At 38.6% G+C, this 21,418-nt stretch overlaps 1 protein-coding gene across 1 annotated transcript; it reads left to right on the forward strand.

The window, feature by feature from the left end:
- Nucleotides 1–3,186: 3,186 nt before the first annotated feature.
- On the forward strand, nucleotides 3,187–20,571 carry LOC113018177 (integrin alpha-M-like; the record flags this gene model as incomplete). The annotated part of the gene is made up of 23 exons (XM_026161235.1): nucleotides 3,187–3,337; nucleotides 10,723–10,873; nucleotides 11,137–11,210; nucleotides 12,705–12,825; nucleotides 12,959–13,098; nucleotides 13,228–13,374; nucleotides 13,465–13,677; nucleotides 13,782–13,915; nucleotides 14,502–14,644; nucleotides 14,755–14,909; nucleotides 15,046–15,168; nucleotides 15,728–15,801; nucleotides 18,015–18,156; nucleotides 18,245–18,343; nucleotides 18,457–18,536; nucleotides 18,622–18,708; nucleotides 18,788–18,857; nucleotides 18,957–19,055; nucleotides 19,178–19,258; nucleotides 19,374–19,484; nucleotides 19,646–19,759; nucleotides 19,846–19,956; nucleotides 20,123–20,571. Coding segments are annotated over 23 exons (2,719 nt in total), but the record flags the coding sequence as incomplete, so codon positions are not given.
- Nucleotides 20,572–21,418: the final 847 nt, after the last annotated feature.

Raw genomic sequence — 21,418 nt, forward strand, 5'->3', positions numbered from 1 at the left:
TCAGTCGGTCTGTGAGTCGTTTGGTACCGGGCCGCGAGAGTTGAGGCTCAGGTGTGAAATATATGGTTTCAGGGTTTTTATCGGTTTTCAGCGTTATTTTGTTATCGTTTTTATCGTTAACTCGGTTTTCCTTGGTCTTTTCACGTGTGTTATGAATAGATCTTCTTTTTTTCAGCACCGGTACTAGTTTTATTTTGTTGTATTTATCCGCGACACCTTAAAGGCTGGTCTGTGAAAATAATGTCGGGCATAAACCGGTCTGTGGCGCAAAAAAGGTTGGGGACCGCTGGTCTAAATGACTCGGATACAGTTTGTAGCATGCGTGCTTGTTGTTTTTGTCTGCTTCCACTTGTCTTTGCACTAGGATGATGTCTGCGTAAATGTGCAGTCATATTCATTGTGTTCCCACTAGTGCTGTCAGCATAATCTCGTTAAAATGACATTAACACCATAACGCGGCAAATCTCCGTTAACGAGTTACTGCAGATCACCCGGTGCGTGGGGCTGGACGGCGTCAACACGTTAACAACAGAGATGGGCAGTAACGCGTTATTGTAATCTGATTACTTTTTTCAAGTAACGAGTAAAGTAAGGGATTACTATTGCAAAAACGGTAATTAGATTACAGTTACTTTCCCGTAGGAACGCTGCGTTACTGCGTTACTAAAACCGTGATTTTTTGCGAGAATGTCTCACGACAGTGACGTAAGCGAGTGCGCCGTTAGTGACAACAGCTGTGTGCAGATCAACAATGGATCACATATCGATTGTGGGAGAGAGTATGAGCGTGCAACGTTTAAAGCGTGGAAGTACTGACCTTACTTTGAGTTTGATTCCATAAAAAGTGACAAAAACATTAGCATCCATCGTGCGTGGGAAGAAAACTTCTTTTTACAGTGAAAAAAACCCCTAAACTTCCAAGCAAGCACCGAGTGCGCAACGACGTAATGGGAAATTCACAGAGAAACTCGCGGATTCTTCAACTGACCGCGGCACACCTGCACCAGGGTAAACATCCGCCTACCCTAGTCCTGCTTTACAGGTGAAAATAGAGCAACAGGACTGCTGAGTCTTTGACTTTATTTATTTCCTGCTGTGTTTTACTTGCATCTATTTGAAAGAGTGAGTGTAAACACAAAAAATATTTTATTTTATGTGCTGGAATGTGCAGAAAATAGGTTTAAATGTTAAACTAATTTATTCAACTCAGAGAATGTTGCATATAATTAAATTTTTGCTTGATGCATAAAGTTAAAAGATTAAAACTGATAAAACAAGTTAAAAAAAGAGACTTTTCCATTTGATTACATTTTGTATGATGGATTATGTAGAAAAAGTAGAATTGGGCTGAAAGATCTATCGCTTTATCTCCTCTTCAGGTTGTAAATCGTGTTTTTAAAAAGTAACTAAGTAACTAAGTAATTAACTCATTCACTGCCAGCCATTGGCAGTGAATGAGTTAAACCCATTGACTCAGTCACTGCCATTGACGTCTATAGACGTCAATGGCAGTGAATGAGTTAATTACTTTTGAAAATAAGTAATCAGTAAAGTAACAGGATTACTTTATTGTGGAAGTAATCAGTAATTAGTTACTGATTACTTTTTTCAAGTAACTTGACCAACACTGGTTAACAAGCTAACTGCACTAACGCACTAGTTCCCACCAATGTAATTGAGCATTGCGTGGCACATCCGACATACTGTTTTACTTTGTCCATGACGCGCTTACCATCAGGGTCATGCTTCACATGAAAACCAAGATAGTTCCAAAAGCCAGATCTGAATGAGGGTGGGGGAGGTTCAATTTCGGGTAGCATTGAGGCAGTTGCCATGTTGCAACGAGCTTAGCTTCTGTCTTGCTGCTAGCTTGCGCTGCGCTCAGTGGATCTGCACTCGACAGTGCAGCCTAGGCGGAGTGGTCGAACGCAGATCCACTGAGCGCTCAACATAGCCAGCGTTGTCAGAAGAAAAGTTGGTAAATAAATTACAAATTTTGTATTGTTCAATACATATGCGTACCGAACCGAAAGCACTGTATCGAATGGTTCAATACCAATACAAGTATTATTGCACCCCTAATATATATATATATATATATATATATATATATATATACAGTTGTGGTCCTAGCCTGTTTGGAGCCCTGGGCGAACACTACCTCTGCCCCCCCCCACACACACACATAAAACATAGGATTGTACATTAACATAAAACGGCTACCACAGCCATCATAATTCGTCATACAATGAGAACAGGACAAATCAACAACTAATTAGGACTAATTAGTATTAAAATCTGTAACATAATGTATTGTTTGGAGTGTAGTCTGTTACTGTTGGTATTTTTACCATTTCTTCTTGGAGCAACTTTAACTCACATAATTTCCTTAGGGATTAATAAAGTATTCTGATTCTGATTGTTTCAGGATGACCTGCTATTATCCAATGACACAACTGCTTATCTGTATCTTTTGCTCGTTTCTCCTCCTCTTCTTTTCTCTTTTTTCTAAAGTGAGGACCTGATTGCTTTGAACTTTTCTTGTCCATCTTCCATTGGTTTTAATTTTGCACTCCAGTATGAACACCCATCCCCTACAACCTACACCTTAGTTCACAGATTCGCTTTGTCTAGGGTTTATTTCTGGGATTTCGCACAACCCAGGATTCAAATCATGAATACATAATGGGCTTGGATTTACATCATTATGAATGAAATGTGCTGTATTTGGAAGCAGCCGGACCCTCCCCTTTCGACGAGTTGTGTGTGAGACTTTAAATCATCGAACTGTAAATTACACATTTTAAATTGTTATTGATCCCTTTACCCCTGGTCCTAAAGTGTATATTTATTTTCTTACTCTTCTTATTGTTTGTTTACTTGCACTGCTGTAACTGGAGCCTCGTCGTCTCGGTCAGAGAATCCCACGCCGCCCCGCCCTCTCCTCCCTGTGCCTCAAGCAGAAGTCGCACCTCGCAAACGGAGGGCGCCCTTACTCCCAGCAAATGGGCGATAGAAAACCGATCGGTGCCTATGCCATTCCCGATATGCGCTGGCATGACGTATGAGCAATTTTTTTTTTTTTTTTTGCCGATGACCGTGCAACCGCCCGTGTCGCCCGTATCAAAAACCGCTACTGTATATATATATACATATAATTTTTATTTTATTTTTTTAATTTCACAGAAACACTGTTTTCATACCACAAGAAGGTATGAGACCTAATGCAAAGAAGGTCTTGATAGTAATTACTGATGGACAATCTAATGACCGGACTTCTCTGGATGGTGCAGTACAGCTAGCAGAGAGTAAAAACATTGTTCGATTTGCAATTGGGGTAAGTACTTCAATTATTTAAACTTACAGAATGTGCCATACTGAAAATATGCTTTGGTCAGCTGTCAGGCTAAGACTGATGTGGCACTATATGGAAAAAAGCACTGAGCCACCCACTTATTACACCTCCAGAAGCTAGCTCTCTCTCTCTCTCTTTTTATATATATATATATATATATATATATATATATATATATATATATATATATATATATATATATATATATATATATATATATATTATGGAATGCCGTTTAGAAAAATATTATACATATATATCAATCAAAGTCTTAATATATAGAATGAAGCTTGAATGTATATAGAATGATCTTCTGAATGTATAGAACGAAACTTGAATATATATAGAATGAAACTTAAATATATATGTAGAATGAACTTTTGAACATGCATGCCACATGCTTCAGTTATTAGTAAATTAAGTTGTGTTCAATAGAAATTTTTATTTTTTTTGCCAGACACTAAAAATTGTGAAATATCACAATACTGAAAAAGTTCCAAGGGTATTATTTAGGTAAAGGTTGATAAGACTGGTTTTATCTTCTTATTCACTTGTGCCATTTAAATCATAAAAGTAGTAAAATAAAGTTTTTAAAGTACACTTTTCTTTCATGACAAACCATACTTGTCGCAGTAAAAAATGTTACACTTTATGTTACATATCATGGTATGATGTACTAATTTATCTGTTAATAAACACGAATTGTGAATTTTATTAAATAAAATATCTGTTATACATTTTCAACTTTAAAACACAGAAATGTTTTATTTAAACTCTTACAGGCTGATATTTGGAAAAAAATGACACATAAAAGGTAGGAACACAGAACACTATGTATTTCCAGAACCCAGAGGAAGAAAAGAGTATTCTGTAGTAATAGAGCAACACTGACCTTAACAAAAAAAAAAAAAAAAAAACAAAGAAAGAAAGAAAAGAAAAGAATAAAACAAACAAAATACAATAAGCCTGTCTAATCAAGTAAACAAAATCCTTAAACATTCCCTAAAGAATGTAAACCAGGTTATGTTTAACAGTTATTATTATTAGTAGTAGTAGTAGTATCATTATTTGATAAGAATGTAATGTCATATAGTGCGATGATGATATAATGTTCATATTTCAGCTATATATTATTATATATATTTCATGTGTGTCATATTTATAGACAACTTGCTGGCAGTGTTGGAGATACTGTTAGTCCCCCTTTAAATATGTTTTCATTAGTGTTACTGTAACACTTTTCAAAACTTTCCCAAAACCTAACAAAAACTATTATTTAAACCTGTGAGTTAAGCTAGAAATCAAGTGAAAATTAATATGAATTTCTGTGTAAAGCATAAATATTCAAATGGGACACTGAATCGGAGTCCAAACAGAAACAGTTCTGGTGGGTGGCTGCGTGGCCAGTGGCTGAGGCGATTGAGCAGGTCCGGAGGCCGACCACGCCGGCGACGAGGTCCAGTCAGCGGCCTGAACGGTGTCCGCCGACGCCAAATCCGACGTGGACGAGGAGAAGGTGATGAAGCAGCAGCTGCAGGTGACAGCGTGGAAGCCGGTGTGACGGAGCAGCAGCTGCAGGCGACGGTGTGGAAGCCGGCAGTGACGGAGGATCCGTTGACTGCACTACAGGAGACTGGATGACAGACAGGACTGGCTGGACTACAGGAGACTGGACGACAGACTGAACTGACTGGACTACAGGAGACTGGACGACAGACTGGACTGGCTGGAGGACCGGCGACTGGGGGACAGGAGGAGACTGAACTGACTGGGCTGGAGAGGTGGATACTGAACTGACTGGACAGGAGAGGTGGAGACTGGACTGAGCTGCAGGTGACTGGACTGACTGAGCTGGCAGCTGAACAGCAGGCAACTGAACTAACTGGACTGGTGAGGCTAATGGCTGAGCTAAAGACTGAGTTAGTGAAGGAGACAAAGCTGCAGCCTGGGCTAGCGCATCAGGTGCTTGAGCTGGGAAGAGCTCAGCTAGCCTGATCAGAGACAGTGCTAGAGCATGGAAAGCTGGATCAGGAGGTGGATGAAGAGGTGGACTAGCAGGTGGACAGGCTAGCTCTTTCAAGCCTCTAGGGAGGTCAGGCTGGGTTCTGGCTGCCCTCAGCCTGAGCACTGGGACAGGCACGGGGGGTGGCTGGACACCAGTCACCCCCACCCGAGAAACATGAATGTGTGTGGAGGTAGACTGGGTCACAGCTGCCCTCGTCCTGGGAGCTGGCACACGAGTGGGTGCTAGCTGGGCCCTAGCCATCTGAGGTGCTGCAGGGACAGGCTGAGCATTAGCTCCCCCCCCCCCCTGAGAATGTGAAACGGGTGGAGGGGAAAGCAGGCTCTGAGCTGCCCTGCTAGGAGAAAAAGGTTGAGTAATGGGTGAGGAAATGGTGATTGAGTGGGAGAAATTATCAGGTTTAACAGTGATAATGTCTTTAGCAGTAGCCTGAGATGGTGGAGCAGTCTGTTCGGAGGCAGGATGGTTAGAATTAATTGGATAATCCAGAATGTAGTCACATTAAACCAGGGGTAGGCAACTCCAGGCCTCGAGTGCTGGTGTCCTGGAGGTTTTAGATGTGTCCATGATCCATCACAGCTGATTTAAAGGGCTAAATGACTCCTCAGCATTTCTTGAAGTTCTCCAGAGGCCTGGTAATGAACTAATCATTTGATTCAGGTGTGTTAACCCAGGGTGCGATCTAAAACCTGCAGGACACCGGCACTCGAGGCCTGGAGTTGCCTACCCCTGCAGTAAACAGTCTTTGGTTTAGGTGGGCGGTGAACAGTCTCTGGATTATGGCGAGGTGAAAGAAAAAAGTCTGTTTCGCTCACCACCGGATGCTGCTGCTCCAAACAGGAAACAGGATGGCGGCGTGAGCCTTGCCTCCACTTAGCTGTGGCAGCAGGCGGATGAATGAGGCGGTGGGTGAGTGAGGAGCGGAGCGGCAAGAGAGGGAGAGGCTGAAGCGCGGCGAGAGACGCCCACTCTCCGAGGCAAATACTCCGGTGCAGGTGAGGCAGCAGGTGGGAGAACACGGCCTCTCTGAGGTCCGCCCAGAGCCAAACGACTCCCCTCGAAGATGTGCTCTTCTTCCGCAAAGAGCCGCTGTTTCCCCCTGAGCTCCTCCGCCCTAGCGGGAGAGCGCTGCCTCCTGCTGCTCGAACAGGACAGTGTCCACTGAGTCCACAGCGTGTCGTCATGGCACGGTTTGTGTCATTCTGTCAGGAGTCGTGGTGTGTGGGTGAGAGGACGACAGGAAGGGACCCAAACGCAGGACTCACGGTGCAGAATGATGATGATTTATTAGAGCGAGTGAGTGAACAGAACAGGAACGGCAGGACTCACTAACTAACTGAAAGACTGAATGGCTGGCTGAACAACGGAATACAGACGGGAATGAAGACAATCACAACATCAATGACAGGACAGTGAACTGGTAAAACTGAGGAACTTGAATACAAAGACTGAATGATAATTGGACACAGGTGAGTACGGCTGAATGTAATGAAACAGGAAATGGAACATGTGGAAGAAACAGTAAACATGAACTGAAAACGCTGGGTCAATGACCCAGGAATCTTGACAGACTTATCTCATTTGAGAATGTAAAGAAAAGTTGCTCTAGGTGGCAGATCGTTCAATGACTACATCTAGCTATAGTATTTCAAAAATAAACAAAGGTATCTGAAATACAAAACATGGCTGATAAACCTCGTATATTATGACATTACCACTGACATTCCATACATTGTGTGGAATAGCTAGACACAGGAAGCATTTGACAAAATTGAATTCTATTTAACAGTGAGGTTGTGGCATATTCTTTTGCTGCCTGCAGGGGTACTAAATAATCGAATGTTACTATGGGTCATATCAGAGAACAGAGACAAAACATGCAATATAGGCAGGAAAACAGATAAACTACAATCCAAAAACAAAATATGCCTCATATGTATAAACTGAAACCAAATGCATCCATCCATTCTCTTCTGCTTATTTTTATCTGCGTTACTAGCCTATTCCAGCTACCACAGGATGAAAGGCAGAGTACACCCTGGACAGGTTGATAATCTGACGCTAGGTTAACAACATTAACAAGAAACAAGAAAATAAAACATGCATATGCAAAACAGAAAAACAAAAACAAAATCCTCATCATTTCTACAATCCTTGACATCATTATGCTCTTCCAAATCCTGGTGAATTCCGTATTGCAAAATCCATGTCTGATTTGAAAGTAGTACACTACATGAACTGGTATACGAAGGATATTTTCACAAATATTGGTCACTGGAAATCTGCAGTTAGTGATGAACTCAAGGCTTGGCTTTGGGGAAAAACCCAGGGCTGAAATGCTGTCACATCCGGTGCAGAAAACAAGAATATCTTTCAAAGAGACTTCACTTTCAACTATAAGATAGAAAAATACAAAATCAAAATGAGATTCTAACTAAGACTATTGGTATACTGATACGTTAAAATACCAAAAGATTAATGCAAAAGAAAAACTGATGCATATTTTGAAAATTAAGCTGTACTTTGAAAGTCACACATGAAGCTAATTAGCATTTAGTGAAACCATAGTGTCGAAAAAAGAAGTTAGTGAAGACCACAACAATTTAAGCTTAGGTGGATGCAGAAATAGTCTATTATTTGTACTCAGTAAACAGGATTGGTAATAATGCATTTATCTACGCTTTTAATACACTGAAGTGAAACTGAAATCACATTTGGGTATAATCTTTCTTGTAAATTCAGCACTTGCATTGGTACTTGGTATTCTATACCTACTGCACAATCCACTTTGTATTGTCCCTGTTCTGTCTTTGTTTATTGTACAGTTAGTATTGTACAGCTATGATTATAGTATTGTATAGTTAGTAATTAGTATCTTTTTATCCCTTAATTTTACCCAAATTTAGCATGTTATTTATTTGTAATTTCTAGTATTACATCTCTTGGAGATATATATTTTATATACGTATAAATGCAACATGGTTTCCAGTTTATTTGGAGCTACTTTTAGATAGGAATATTTACCGCATTTGTCAGAATTCAACATTTCTGTGAAATCCTGCCTGCTTGTATGGCTACTCTCTCCATCAGAATATGTCTGTAAATATAAACAGATAATACTTTTCAATATACTGACAACAAAATGGCATAGTAAATATTAATATTATGTTTATGTATTATGTATTTAAACATAATACAAGTGACAATGTTTAAGGGAGTTAAACATTGTCCATCTTTACTTTGATTTTATTTTATGAACATACATTCATTTGCTGAAATGCTCAGGATTAATTACTGATTCATTGTCCTCACATTAAATAACCTTTTGAGGTCTGACATAAATTGACTTCTGATGAAACAGTTTTTTCACAAGGTCTCCATTCAAAGTCTGTTTGGAAGTGAGTGATGGCTCAACTAGTTTGGTGTGGCATGTCAGCAAAATCTGTAGCCTAGGGGAGGAAGAAAACATAGTGTATATGAAAGTTTTGTTAATGCTAACAGACTACAATACAATACAATACAGTACATCAAAAGGTTTAATTTTTGTTAACTCTAAAAGATATCAATCCAGTCATCTGATCAGTGCCCACAGATCCTTTTTGGAAATACCCAAAGTTGACCTTTAATAGTATAATAATCTAAGTAACAAAAACAATCTTTTTATGAAAAAGGATCTAAAGCTTACCTGCATCCTTCAACAACTGGCTGGAAGGCAGTCCTTATTGACTGCATTACTTTGTCTGAGTCCCATTCACAGCTAAACTCCAGTGCAGATTGTATATGTCCATTTTCAAAAAGCCAAGCTTTTTTGTTACACCTTGGCACATGTGCAGTTAGATGGTCCTGCAAGAGAATCACTTTGGTGAAAGACTGAGCCAGAGATTGTGACCTACTTAGCTGTGCTCGAAACCTATTAGAGAATAAAGGCAAAGTAAACATTTCTGCATGTAATATACTCCCACTACTCTGATCAATGAAGCACATTTTATTTAACAAAATACACCATGCTGTACACATGTCCAATTTGCATTAATAAATACCCACTAGCCCCATGGTAGCTAGGATAGGCTCTTGGAATTCTGAATTGGATAAGTGGAAGAGAATGGATGGATGGATGAATGGATAGATAGATGATGGAAGATAGTGGGATGGGTGGGTGGAGAAACTTAACAATCACATAAAAAATTTCCTAAATTCACAGAGTACTTTTTGTTGCTTTAGAAAAATGTTTCATTAAATTATATACTGCCAAAAACTATGTATTGTAACAACTGAATGATGTGCTTTGCTTTCACACAATGTTTGCAGCTTGAAATATTATAGAAATCGCATGTTTTCACAGTTTAGTCTCCACAATCACACGCTGTGAGTCTATCGCACACTGTTTTTTACTGTGATATTTTTGTTTACTTAGCTTAGTCTAGCAATTGAAACTTACGGGCAATTGCTAACCTTCCACTAGTAATTTCAATGTATTTAGTTCCGTTCTTACCTCTTCTGCTTTGGGCCCTTTCGAGTGCAAGGTCTAAGAATGTAGATGGGACACGCTGTGAGGGACTCTTGTGATGTGGAAGGCACGTTCTCCATAACATTAGCTGGATAACCAGGGGCTATCTGACCGGAGAGGTTCACTGCATTTGGTCTTCCACAGTGAATTTATTCAAATTTCTTCATCAGTAGCACGATGCAGTACACTGGTACTAATATTAGGTTGGCCAAAACATGCATTTGCCTGGGTGTTAATAGCTCCTCATTACTTAAAATCTGAGCCACACGATTCTGTGCGGACTGGCTCATAGTGCCTTTCTTCGCAGCTACAAACAAGGAAAACACTAGTGACTTTATACTCAGAAGATCATTCTATATATATAATATTTTCCTAAACGGCATTCCATAATGTGTATATATATGTAAGGACACATATACACACATATGCACATGATTTAAAGGACACACACATATATACATCTCTCTCTCTCTATCTCTCTATCTATCTATCTATCTATCTATCTATCTATCTATCTATCTATCTATCTATCTATCTATCTACATACACACACATATATATGTGTGTATGTGTCCTTTAAATCAAAGCACATCCCAATAAATACACAAAGCTGAAATGAAGTTTTTCAAATAAATGGCAATGCAAAATTACTGATTGGAACACGAATAATGTGTATTCTGGATTTGGATGTAATGAGTTTAACGCTACATAAAACATGTCTGTAAAATGTATTATAAATGGAGATAAAACCTTAAGTTTATTAAAAACTGTGTTTTAATAAAGCAAGGCATCTTGCATAGTATGAGAACTTAAATGTATTTTTTTCAACAACCCTAGGTGGGAAATGCATTTAATAAAACTGAAGCAAAACAAGAACTGCGCACCATTGCATCATCTCCCTCAGACAAATACGTGTTTCAAGTGGAGAACTTCGATGCACTTGAAATAATAAGACAAAATTTGCAAGAAAAAATTTTCTCCATTGAAGGTACAAACATAAATGTATTGTGTTAACTTTGTTACAAATTTCTGTAAACATACAAATTTAAAATGATTATACTTAATAATAAGGAAAAAACAAACTTAATGTCTCATGTCAAGGTAAAATTCCTGTTGCTCTACATGCTGTTTATTATAAAAGTGCTGTGACACATTTATGATGAACAGCAAAAAACTTGAATAATAATGAAAATTTGTCTTTGTAACGTGAAATTGTATTGTCTTTTATCTTCGCTTATTTTTCTGTCACAGGATCTCAAACCAGTGGAGAGACACTAAAAATGGAAATGTCTCAAGAGGGATTCAGTGCAGTTTATGTGCCTGAGGTAATTACAGTTTTTCTCAGTCGATTTGGTGCTTTTCTCAGATCAAAATGAAAATTCTCAAAACCATTAGTGCAACCTCCACATTTAGTCATTTGTGCACATCATAGTAGCAATTTCTCCTTCCTCTGAACAAATTGCAAATGCTCTTGGACATGTATCAGTTGCTTTCATTCAATTCTCTGCCATCGACAACATTATCATTTGCTTATGTCATGTCAGTCAAAATGAACTATACTTTTGGAAGCCAAATAGTGGTTCCCAATCAAACTAATAGTCTTTATTTCATTGAGTCATTAAATACAAAATTGGTGAATTAGTTTTCAAATGCTGTCAAGCAAATGTTATACCTTTTTTTCATAAATTTTTTCCTGTCCCTGAAATTGAACAATTTCTCTCATGCCATAGTCCCTGAGAATGAGAGGGGTGGAGGTCAACTCAACAAGTATGTTGTTGTGTGGGATAATGTCCCTTTTCACTACACACATCTGGTCAGACAGTGGTTTGCAGCACATGACAGAATGTCTGTTGAATATCTCCCTCCCTACTCCCCATTCCTTATTCCGATAGAGGAGTTTTTGGCTGCCTGGAGGTTGAAGGTTTATGACCGGCATTCACATGCACAAATGGCCCTGCTAGCAGCCATGGATGCAGCATGTGATAACACCACAGCAGAGTCATGCAGAGGGTGGATTCGCCACTCCAGGAGACTTTCCTTGCTGCATTGCAAGGGATGATATCCGTTGTGATGTAGATGAGACAGAAAGGAACGTCTGAATGTGCCAGAATGATTTATGTTACAATATGTACTGTTATATTGTTCACATTTGTGCACAGCTCTACCAAAAGGTTATTTCTCATGTTTATTCTAAATACGTGACTGTAGAGTATTTTTCTTTTGCACAATGTTGTAGAATTACAAACATCCTACACAGTAAAAATGTGAAACATATGTATTCAGTGTCTTGTACTCTCTTACTTCCATAACTACTGGAATGTCTAACTTTACTGCAGATTTTACTGTACATGGCTGTGCAAAAAGTGTATAGTGCTGTCTTGAGCATTTTCAGGTAGTGTCACCGACCTGACCCTTTTTTGCACTAAAAGATACTGAGAGAATACTGTACACTGTGAAAACATGACAAAGCCATTTTTTAACTTGTTCATCAAGATGGTGTCAAGACTTCTCATTTTGGTGACACTGACAGTTTCATTGACACGAATACTTGCTTTTGAGGAATGGATTATCGATTTTGAGCAAGTGACCTGCTTTTGCAGGTTATCAACTAGGTTTTGCAGTTTGCACTAATTGTTTTGAGAAATACACTAACTGCTGTGCAAATGTTAATAGTGATGTGAGAAAAGCACCAAAGCGACTGAGAAAAAATCACCAGACAGTCTAGTCATAGAAAGAAAGATTCACATGTGCCTGTCTGGTAGTTTTTATGACTTTCTGTCTAAATTGTATATAAATTGTATTTTCTTTCTACACTGTAGGGAATTCAGATGTCTATTGTTGGTGCAAACCAGTGGAAGGGAGGCTACGTGCAATACACAACTGGCGGCCAGAAGGTGAAAACATATGAGGATGTGTCTTTGGAGTCTGACAGTTATCTTGGTAAGAATATTACAGCTTTAACAATCTAACTTATACACATGTGATCATGTACATTCACAGCTCTGCTGTAATTCTTTCACACAAACATCAGATTTTATATCTGTCTTTCCTTTTTGGCCTACCTAAATTCTAGGTTACTCCATGGCAATTGCTAAAACTCAAAGCGGCTCACTGACAATTGTTGGTGCTCCAAGATATAAACACAGAGGAGTTGTGGTCGCTGTTAATAGAGAAAACTTTGAAAACCAAAAAATTGAGCCATTGGCATCACAGGTATGTATTTACAAGACAGATGTGAATGTAACACTGTAAACTATATATAAATTATTTTCTCAAATAAAAGCTGATGTTTTTTTTTTCCTAAACCTGAATCCTTTCAATAATAATGTGTTTCTTACACAGTATCAGACTGGTGAATATTTCGGGGCAGAGGTGTGTACCATGGACATAAGTAATGATGACATCACTGATCTAATCTTCATATCAGCCCCAATGTACACGGAGCCTGATAGAGAGGGAAGAGTTTATGTTTGCAGATTAACTGGTTTGGTAAATCACAATATCACCTACTGTAATTAAATTATTCGGTTTATTTACCAACTTTTAATGATCTTAAAATATTCACTCTTCTCCTTTCAGTTTGTGGAGTGTAATTTTGATGATCCATTAGTACTAAGAGGACGTGCAGCTGTCAAAGGAAGGTTCGGCTCTTCTCTTGCTGTGCTGCCTGATCTAAACTCAGATGGATTCATGGATTTGGCAGTTGGAGCACCTTTGGAGAATAATGGTGAAGGCAGCATCTACATATTTAATGGTGAAGGAGGAGGAAGAATCAGTCCTACTTACTCACAGGTACATAACGTCAAAAAATTCACAAAGAGTTTTAATTGCATTTATCCTGCAATATGTCTAAACAATCTGCAGCTTGATTACTTAAAATATTTTCATGTACACAGAGAATTACTGGCTCTGAGGTCCAGTCAGGACTGATGTTTTTTGGTCTATCAATCAGTCAGTCGTCTTTTGACCAGAGCGGTGATAAACTTCCTGATTTAGCGGTGGGTTCAAAGGGCACAGTTGTCTTACTGAGGTAAGCCCAAGATACTCCAGTCATGTGTTATTGTTATTTATAGCAATTGATATTGTTCACTTTACAAGGTCAATTTTATGAGAATTGCACATGATTGATTTATGACTTTTTAATCCAATACCGATGCAGGGTAAAAAAAATAAATAAATTGACTTTTTTGAGGTCACATTATATTAATGAATTTTATCATGCTAAAATGGTCGAATCACTAGAAAAAATTTCTTTTCTAATCATCTTGTTACATCATTATAATCATGGTTTCTCTCGTGATTAAAGAAGCAATACATCTGTCAGTTAAGGTCCTGGAAAAACAGCTTGTGTGGATTTGAGTCTCAAAAAAATGTGAAATTATATTTTATTTTACATCTGTTGAACATCAGTTTTACATCTGTTACAATAGCAACAGCTTTGTTCTAACAAATGACTTTGATGCAGAAATGCAAATCATGTGTTACTCAAAACACTAGACAACTGGGTAGTCTTGTTACTAATCCAAGTCAGAACACCAATAATGGAGAGCAATTTTTAGTTTGCTATTGAAGATTAACGTAGCTCACATATATTTTCCTTCGATGTCCATTTACAGATCAAGACCTGTAGTAATGGTTAAAGCTGAGGTGTCTTTCAGCCCAAACGAAATCCGTATTCAGAATACAACCTGCTCAAAACCACTGGAGAACACAGCTACAGTCTGCTTTACCATGAGCAGAGTGTCTACAGTCAACACAGGTTCATCATTCTCCTCACTTTTTTCTAACTACAAAGCCATTATCCAGCAGTTTGATGGTTTCTCTGTATGTAAATTTGTAGCATTGAAATCAAACTCTGATATATTCCAGCTGAAGCAAGGATTAATTATACTTTAACGCTGGATGCCACTCGCAAACCTCTGAACAACCGAGCGTACATCAGTGGGAAACAACGAGCGAAATCTGGATCAGTTGCTGTGAACTTAACTAGCAAACTGTGTTCAACTGTAAAATTTATTATTGAGGTAAAACCGAATAACAACATCAGAAAAAAAATATTATGACCATTTCATGAAACAAAAGATGTTATTTAATTAATTGTATTGTTTTTTTGTGTCCTCAAACACTGAATGTGAACCTAACACTGCTCTCTTCTTGCAGCCTTGTCCAGAAGATGCTGTCAATGAACTTTCCAATGAGCTCAAATTCACATTTGATGGTTTTCCTTCAAAAAAACTTAGACCAAGTCTCGCCCCACAGGCTCAAGCAACAACTATTCATCCTGTGAGGAACCTTTAACGACACCTTATTAACTTGGCATCTGAGTCTAGTCTTTATGAAGTTTATGAAGTTACGAAATTTTAGTGTTTTGCCCTTAAATTGTCTGAAATAATGTTATTATTGGTGTCTGTTTGAGCAGTATCTATTGAGGAGACTAGAAGTAAATGAGTTACCATCACTGTAGTTGTAGCTCTCTATATAGTAAACGCATTACAAATTCTACTATGACTTTACTTTCTATGTAACTCTAGCTTCGGGGCCAAGGAGAGACTGTGCATTTCTCAACTGCTTCAAACCTAGTGACAAACTTCAACTTTGAAAATAACTGAATTAAAAATACACAAGCCTTATGAAGGGTATCTCTATGTGGGATCACACCTGATACATAGGTTCCTGTGTGTGCAGAGGATTTTCCAGAAGTGGATTGAGAACAGAAATGTTCTGCAGAAAACTACAGCTAGATGGTGGAATACAAAAAGTGGTGATTTCAAATGTTCAATGTTAAATTTAGTCTGTAAATAATGTAATAAAAATATGTTTTATATTATGTTTTCTTCCACAGTTAGGGTTTGAGATCAACTGCGGCACTGACAACAAATGTGTTGATAACTTAAAAGTGGATTTCAACTTCACCAGGTGAGGGTCAGGTGCAAAACTCAAGCTTTGGTGTCTGGTAGCATGTCAAGTTTAAGAGTATGAACACTAAAATTATTAATTAATTTAAAGGAATAAAATGACAAACTTGGAAGTGAACAGAAATAAATAAATTATAAAAACAAACAAAAACAAAATGCTTTTTTAGATCCGAGTTGTATTTACGTCTCACTTCCCAAATCAACAAATATAAGATTTATTCTGGGTGCCAAAACTGTGTTGTTAAATGTAGAATATGTTAGGCTGGAAGGACCAAAGGACAAGGGGGAACTAAGATAAAATACAGAACAGATTTGTCTTCCAGTAATGATAACAGAGAACAAAACAAGGAAGTAGAACTCAAGAAACAAGCTTGTTTGTCCAAACTTGACACACAAAGACAAAAAAAACCCCACTGAGACAAGCCTGGAGGAACACAAAGGGATCAAAAAAGGAATCAACTATCAAGAATAAAAACTAAGCAAGGAACTAACAGGACACAATAATAAAAGCTCATTAGAAATAAGGAACATAAAATCAAACATTTAACAGAAGTCGACAGCGCCTGAACGTTTTTTAAATCAAAAAGAAATCATTAACCCACTAAAACTCAAACACTTGGCTCCATGAAGACAGAAAGAGTGACAGATGATTTAATATAACTGATAGAATCACTAATTATTTAAGTCATCTGGTGAGAATCTTCACATATAAACAGGTCAAGAAAGTTTCTTCTTAATGTCCCTTTTGGCACCAATTTGTGATTTTAATTTCTGCTTTTACTTTTGAATAAATTAGAGTAAAAATACACTCAACAAAAATATAAACGCAACACCTTTGTTACTGCTCCCATTCCCCATGGGATGGACGTAGAGACCTAAAATTCATTCCAGATACACAATATAACCATCCCTCCCAAACAGTGGTCACAAATCAGTCCAAATGTGTGGTAGTGGGCACATCTGCTATATTGAGATAATCCATCCCACCTCACAGGTGTGCCACATCAGGATGCTGATCTGACATCATGAGTAGTGCACAGGTGTACCTCAGACTGCCCACAACAAAAGGCCACCCTGGAATGTGCAGTTTTTTGCACTATTGGGGGTCTGGGGACCCAGAACCGGTCAGTATCTGGTGTGACCACCATTTGCCTCATGCAGTGCAACACATCGTCGCATGGAGTCTATCAGATTGTCAATTGTGGAATGTTGGTCCACTCCACTTCAATGGCTGTGCGAGGTTGTTGGATATTCGTGGGAACTGGTACACGCTGTCGTATACGCCGGTCAAGCACATCCCGAACATGCTCAATGGGTGACATGTCCGGTGAGTATGCTGGCCATGCAAGAACTGGGACATTCTCAGCTGCCATCTGCCCTGAACAATGTGAACCATGATTCATCCGTGAAGCGCACACCTCTCCAACGTGCCAGACGCCATCGAATGTGAGCATTTGCCCACACAAGTCTGTTACGGCGACGAGCTGGAGTCAGGTCAAGACCCCGATGAGGACGACGGGCATGCAGTTGAGCGTCCCTGAGACGGTTTCTGACAGTTTGTGCAGAAATTGTTTGGTTGTGCAAACCAATTGTTCCAGCAGCTGTCTGGGTGGCTGGTCTCAGACGATCTTGGAGGTGAACCTGCTGGATGTGGAGGTCCTGGGCTGGTGTGGTTACACGAGGTCTGCGGTTGTGAGGCCGGTTGGATGTGCTGCCATATTCTCTGAAACGCCTGTGGAGACGGCTTATGGTTGAGAAATGAACATTCAATGCACGGGCGACAGATCTGGTTGACATTCCTGCTGTCAGAATGCCAATTGCACGCTCCCTCATTGCTTGTGGCATCTGTGGCATTTTGCTGTGAGACAAAACTGCACATTCCAGGGTGGCCTTTTGTTGTGGGCAGTCTGAGGTACACCTGTGCACTACTCATGATGTCAGATCAGCATCCTGATGTGGCACACCTGTGAGGTGGGATGGATTATCTCAATATAGCAGATGTGCCCACTACCACACATTTGGACTGATTTGTGACCACTGTTTGGGAGGGATGGTTATATTGTGTATCTGGAATGAATTTTAGGTCTCTACGTCCATCCCATGGGGAATGGGAGCAGTAACAAAGGTGTTGCGTTTATATTTTTGTTGAGTGTAGTATAGCTGTAACTTTATTTTTTCCTTCCATTTTCCTTGTGCTTCCTCATACTCTGACAGATCCTCAGTGGTTAAAGTGGGCATTGATGAGCTTTTGGATGTCACAGTCACAGTGGAGAATAGAGGAGAAAACTCCTACAACAGTCGTGTTATTCTCACGTATCCAGCTGGACTCTCCTACAGAAAGTTCACCATTCAGCAGGTAAGACACCAGGATCAAGTCTGTATCAGTTCATCACTGATCTGCTGCTCTTCCAATACATCCGGCAGTAATTTTGTTTCTAATAAAGGGAAGAATTGAGTGCAACTCTTTGGACAGTGAAGATGGTTTATCTCGAGGAAGGACAGACTGCACTATTGACAAGCCAATTTTCAAGAGCAAAACTAAGGTGAGCTTTATACTTTTTCTCTGTATAGAATATCTTTTCTTACTCCTTTATTTTCACTTTTACACAGTTTACAGACAAATAGGAGTCATTCTTATCTCTCTCATTCAATTAAGGCTTGCTTCATTGTCTCCTATGGGATTGACACCAACAGTCAACTTGAGAGGAAGATCTTTGTCACTGTGAATGCCAGCAGGTACTTTTCATTTTGCTACAGGTACTCCTCATTAAAACAATAGTCCAATAGATACAGTACAAATAATTTATTTTCTCTCTTTCAGTGGAAATCAGGAGCATGCCACAACAAGTGAACTCTACAAAAAGAAATCAATTTATGTGAAATACAGCATTTTTATGACATTTGAAAAGTATGTGTTTTTCTAACTGTAATGGGGAAAAGTTTATTTTTTTTACATGGCATTTAATATTTCAAATATACCTGTTTAGCTCCCTCAGCTACAACAATTTTACATTTGGGATGAACGATTTGCAGAAACCAGTCCATCAATCAGTCAAGGTGAAATACAACTTCTGCATATGTCTGTAGTTCAAAAGTTCATTGTATGATGTAGACCTAACTATACTGCTGGGTTATACTTTTGTTTTTCAATTTTAGGTTACAAACGATATCAGAGCGCTGAATTTCACTGTGGTGATCAGGGTTCCAGTGAAGCTTGGTGAAAAAGACATTTGGGTGGATTTGAGCAGTCTAAGGGTAATATGTGTTTGAGAATTGATAGTTACAGACTCAAAAATGACCTATGCTTGTGTATGGATGATTGGGTTTAGAGAAATTAAAATAAAACCAAACGTATATAAATAAAACATATATCTCAGATTGCAGAATGTCAGAGAGGAACTGATGAAGAACCACCTGTGAAAGCTTTTGTTCCTGAGATACAAAAAAATAAAGTTGTGGTATGTATACTACTGCACTTTACCTGTTGAAATTTAACCAAAGTGTATTGTTAAAATTAACATTACACTGGATCAAAACTTGTGTTGCATTTAGTCTTCTTCAAATGGCCCACAGGACTGCTCTGTAGCCAAGTGCAGACTGTTCAAGTGCAGCACATCCATGGGGATACGGGAGAGTAGGACATACGAAATCTCTGCCAACCTCAGCTCAGGATGGATAGAGCAGGTAACTGGCAGGAATTTTATGTTCAATTATTCATTAATATTTTTTATTTTTACAGATGATTATGTAGCAGTAACTTCTTAAATCTTTTGATAAAATCATTCCTTGTTAAATCAAGCAACACCTAATTTATCCCCAATTTATTTCACTTTTTTTTTTCTTAGATTGGACTTCAGTCTGCCAAATTCCTCTTAACCAGCACAGCCACTCTGGAGTACAACAAAAACCAGTACATCTACTTTGCATCAGGGTCTAACAGTAATCCTCCTGTTCGCAAGGTGATTGGAAATTGCTTTCTATTGTTTTCTCGTTTCAGTTATATAATAGTTTAAATTTATTTACTTTCTATTAACTTGTCTGTCAGATTGAAGCAGAGGTAGAGGTGTATCCTCAGCCAAATTTCACCAAAGAGATCATTGGAGGATCCCTGGGAGGGCTGGCTTTTCTAGCTTTACTCACTGCTGGCCTGCATAAGGTAAGTTCGATTTTTTTTCAGTCAGTGTCACAGCCTCACAAAGTTAGTATAGAAAACATCTAGTTAAAAATAAATTATTATATTCACTCATGTAGCTTGGTTATTTTCATTCCTTTTTATTGCCACAAATGACTGATGCATTTTTATGTTTTTTTTTTACTCCCAGTTGGGATTTTTCAAGAGCAAATACAAACGGATGATAAATGAAAATGAAGAAGACAGTCCAGGTCCAGGGACTGATGCAGCTGCAAAATCCGCTGAATAGCAAGGATCACGTTTGTAGTCTTGATGCTCTAAATCTTTCATTACATTTTATTAATAAAAATGATGCCCGGAAATGTCCAAATGCTTGTGGTGTCTAAACTACATCACTCCTTGACTAATTGACCAAAATAAAAATGTTTCTACCTAGTTGTCAGGACCATCAAAACAGGATCCCAAAAATGAACCTAAAGGCAAAAACTTTTTCAGGACTTGAAACGTGTTCAGATTAAACCTGTTCCAAATGACAACTACAATTTTCTTGAGCAGAAAAAAACCATTCAAATGATCATGTTTTGGAAAATGTGTGAAATTCAACTGAGATGCTTAAAATTGTGTAATGTTGCTTGTTTTATTCGGGAATAAAGATATTTTCAGCTTTGTGTTATAAAATTACACCCCCGTCCACTCAATGTAAATGAGGGTCTTCCATCCATTACTCCATTATTCATATTTCACAGTACTCAACACAGTTATAGATCCAAATGGTAGATTCCTAATCATTAAATTATCTATACTTAACAAAAAAGCTATGTATTGTAAGTGTACATGGCCCAAATGTTGTTGAACCCTTCCATGTTTTTTTAGTGCACTCTCTGAACACCTAGATTGCGCACTTGTTCCTGGTGGCAACCTCAACTTTGGACTAAATGAAGAAATGTATATGCTCAATACAGCAGGAACTGAGGATAACTGGGAATCCACAAATATAATTAAATCTCACATGAGCGATTTGGGACCTTGCAATGCATGGCGCTTCCTTCACCCCAACCGTAAAGAATATACTTTCCTCTCACATGTCCATCACTCCTACTCTCATCTGGATTATTTCCTAGTCAGCAGCTCACTGTTGAGTGACATTTAAGACACTGAGATACACCCTACAGCTGTCAGTAATCGTGCTCATGTATCTTTAATACCAACACATAAAAAAACATTCTGCCAAGTAAAAACTGGAGATTTAATACATGATTGCTAACCCTAACCTCAATAATAAGGCTCCATGTCCAGATGGATTTCCAGTAGAATTCTACAAAGAATTCTGGTACCAATATTCCACAGAACATTGAAGGAAATCAAGAAAAATGGCAGACTACGACCAAATAAGAATTCTGCCAACATCAGTCTCATGCTAAAACCAGCCAAAGACCCTATATTTCCCCTCAAACTATCGCCCAATATCCCATATTAATTAAAGAAG

The sequence above is a fragment of the Astatotilapia calliptera genome, unplaced genomic scaffold, assembly GCF_900246225.1.
Source record: "Astatotilapia calliptera unplaced genomic scaffold, fAstCal1.2 U_scaffold_49, whole genome shotgun sequence".
Lineage (NCBI taxonomy): Eukaryota > Metazoa > Chordata > Actinopteri > Cichliformes > Cichlidae > Astatotilapia > Astatotilapia calliptera.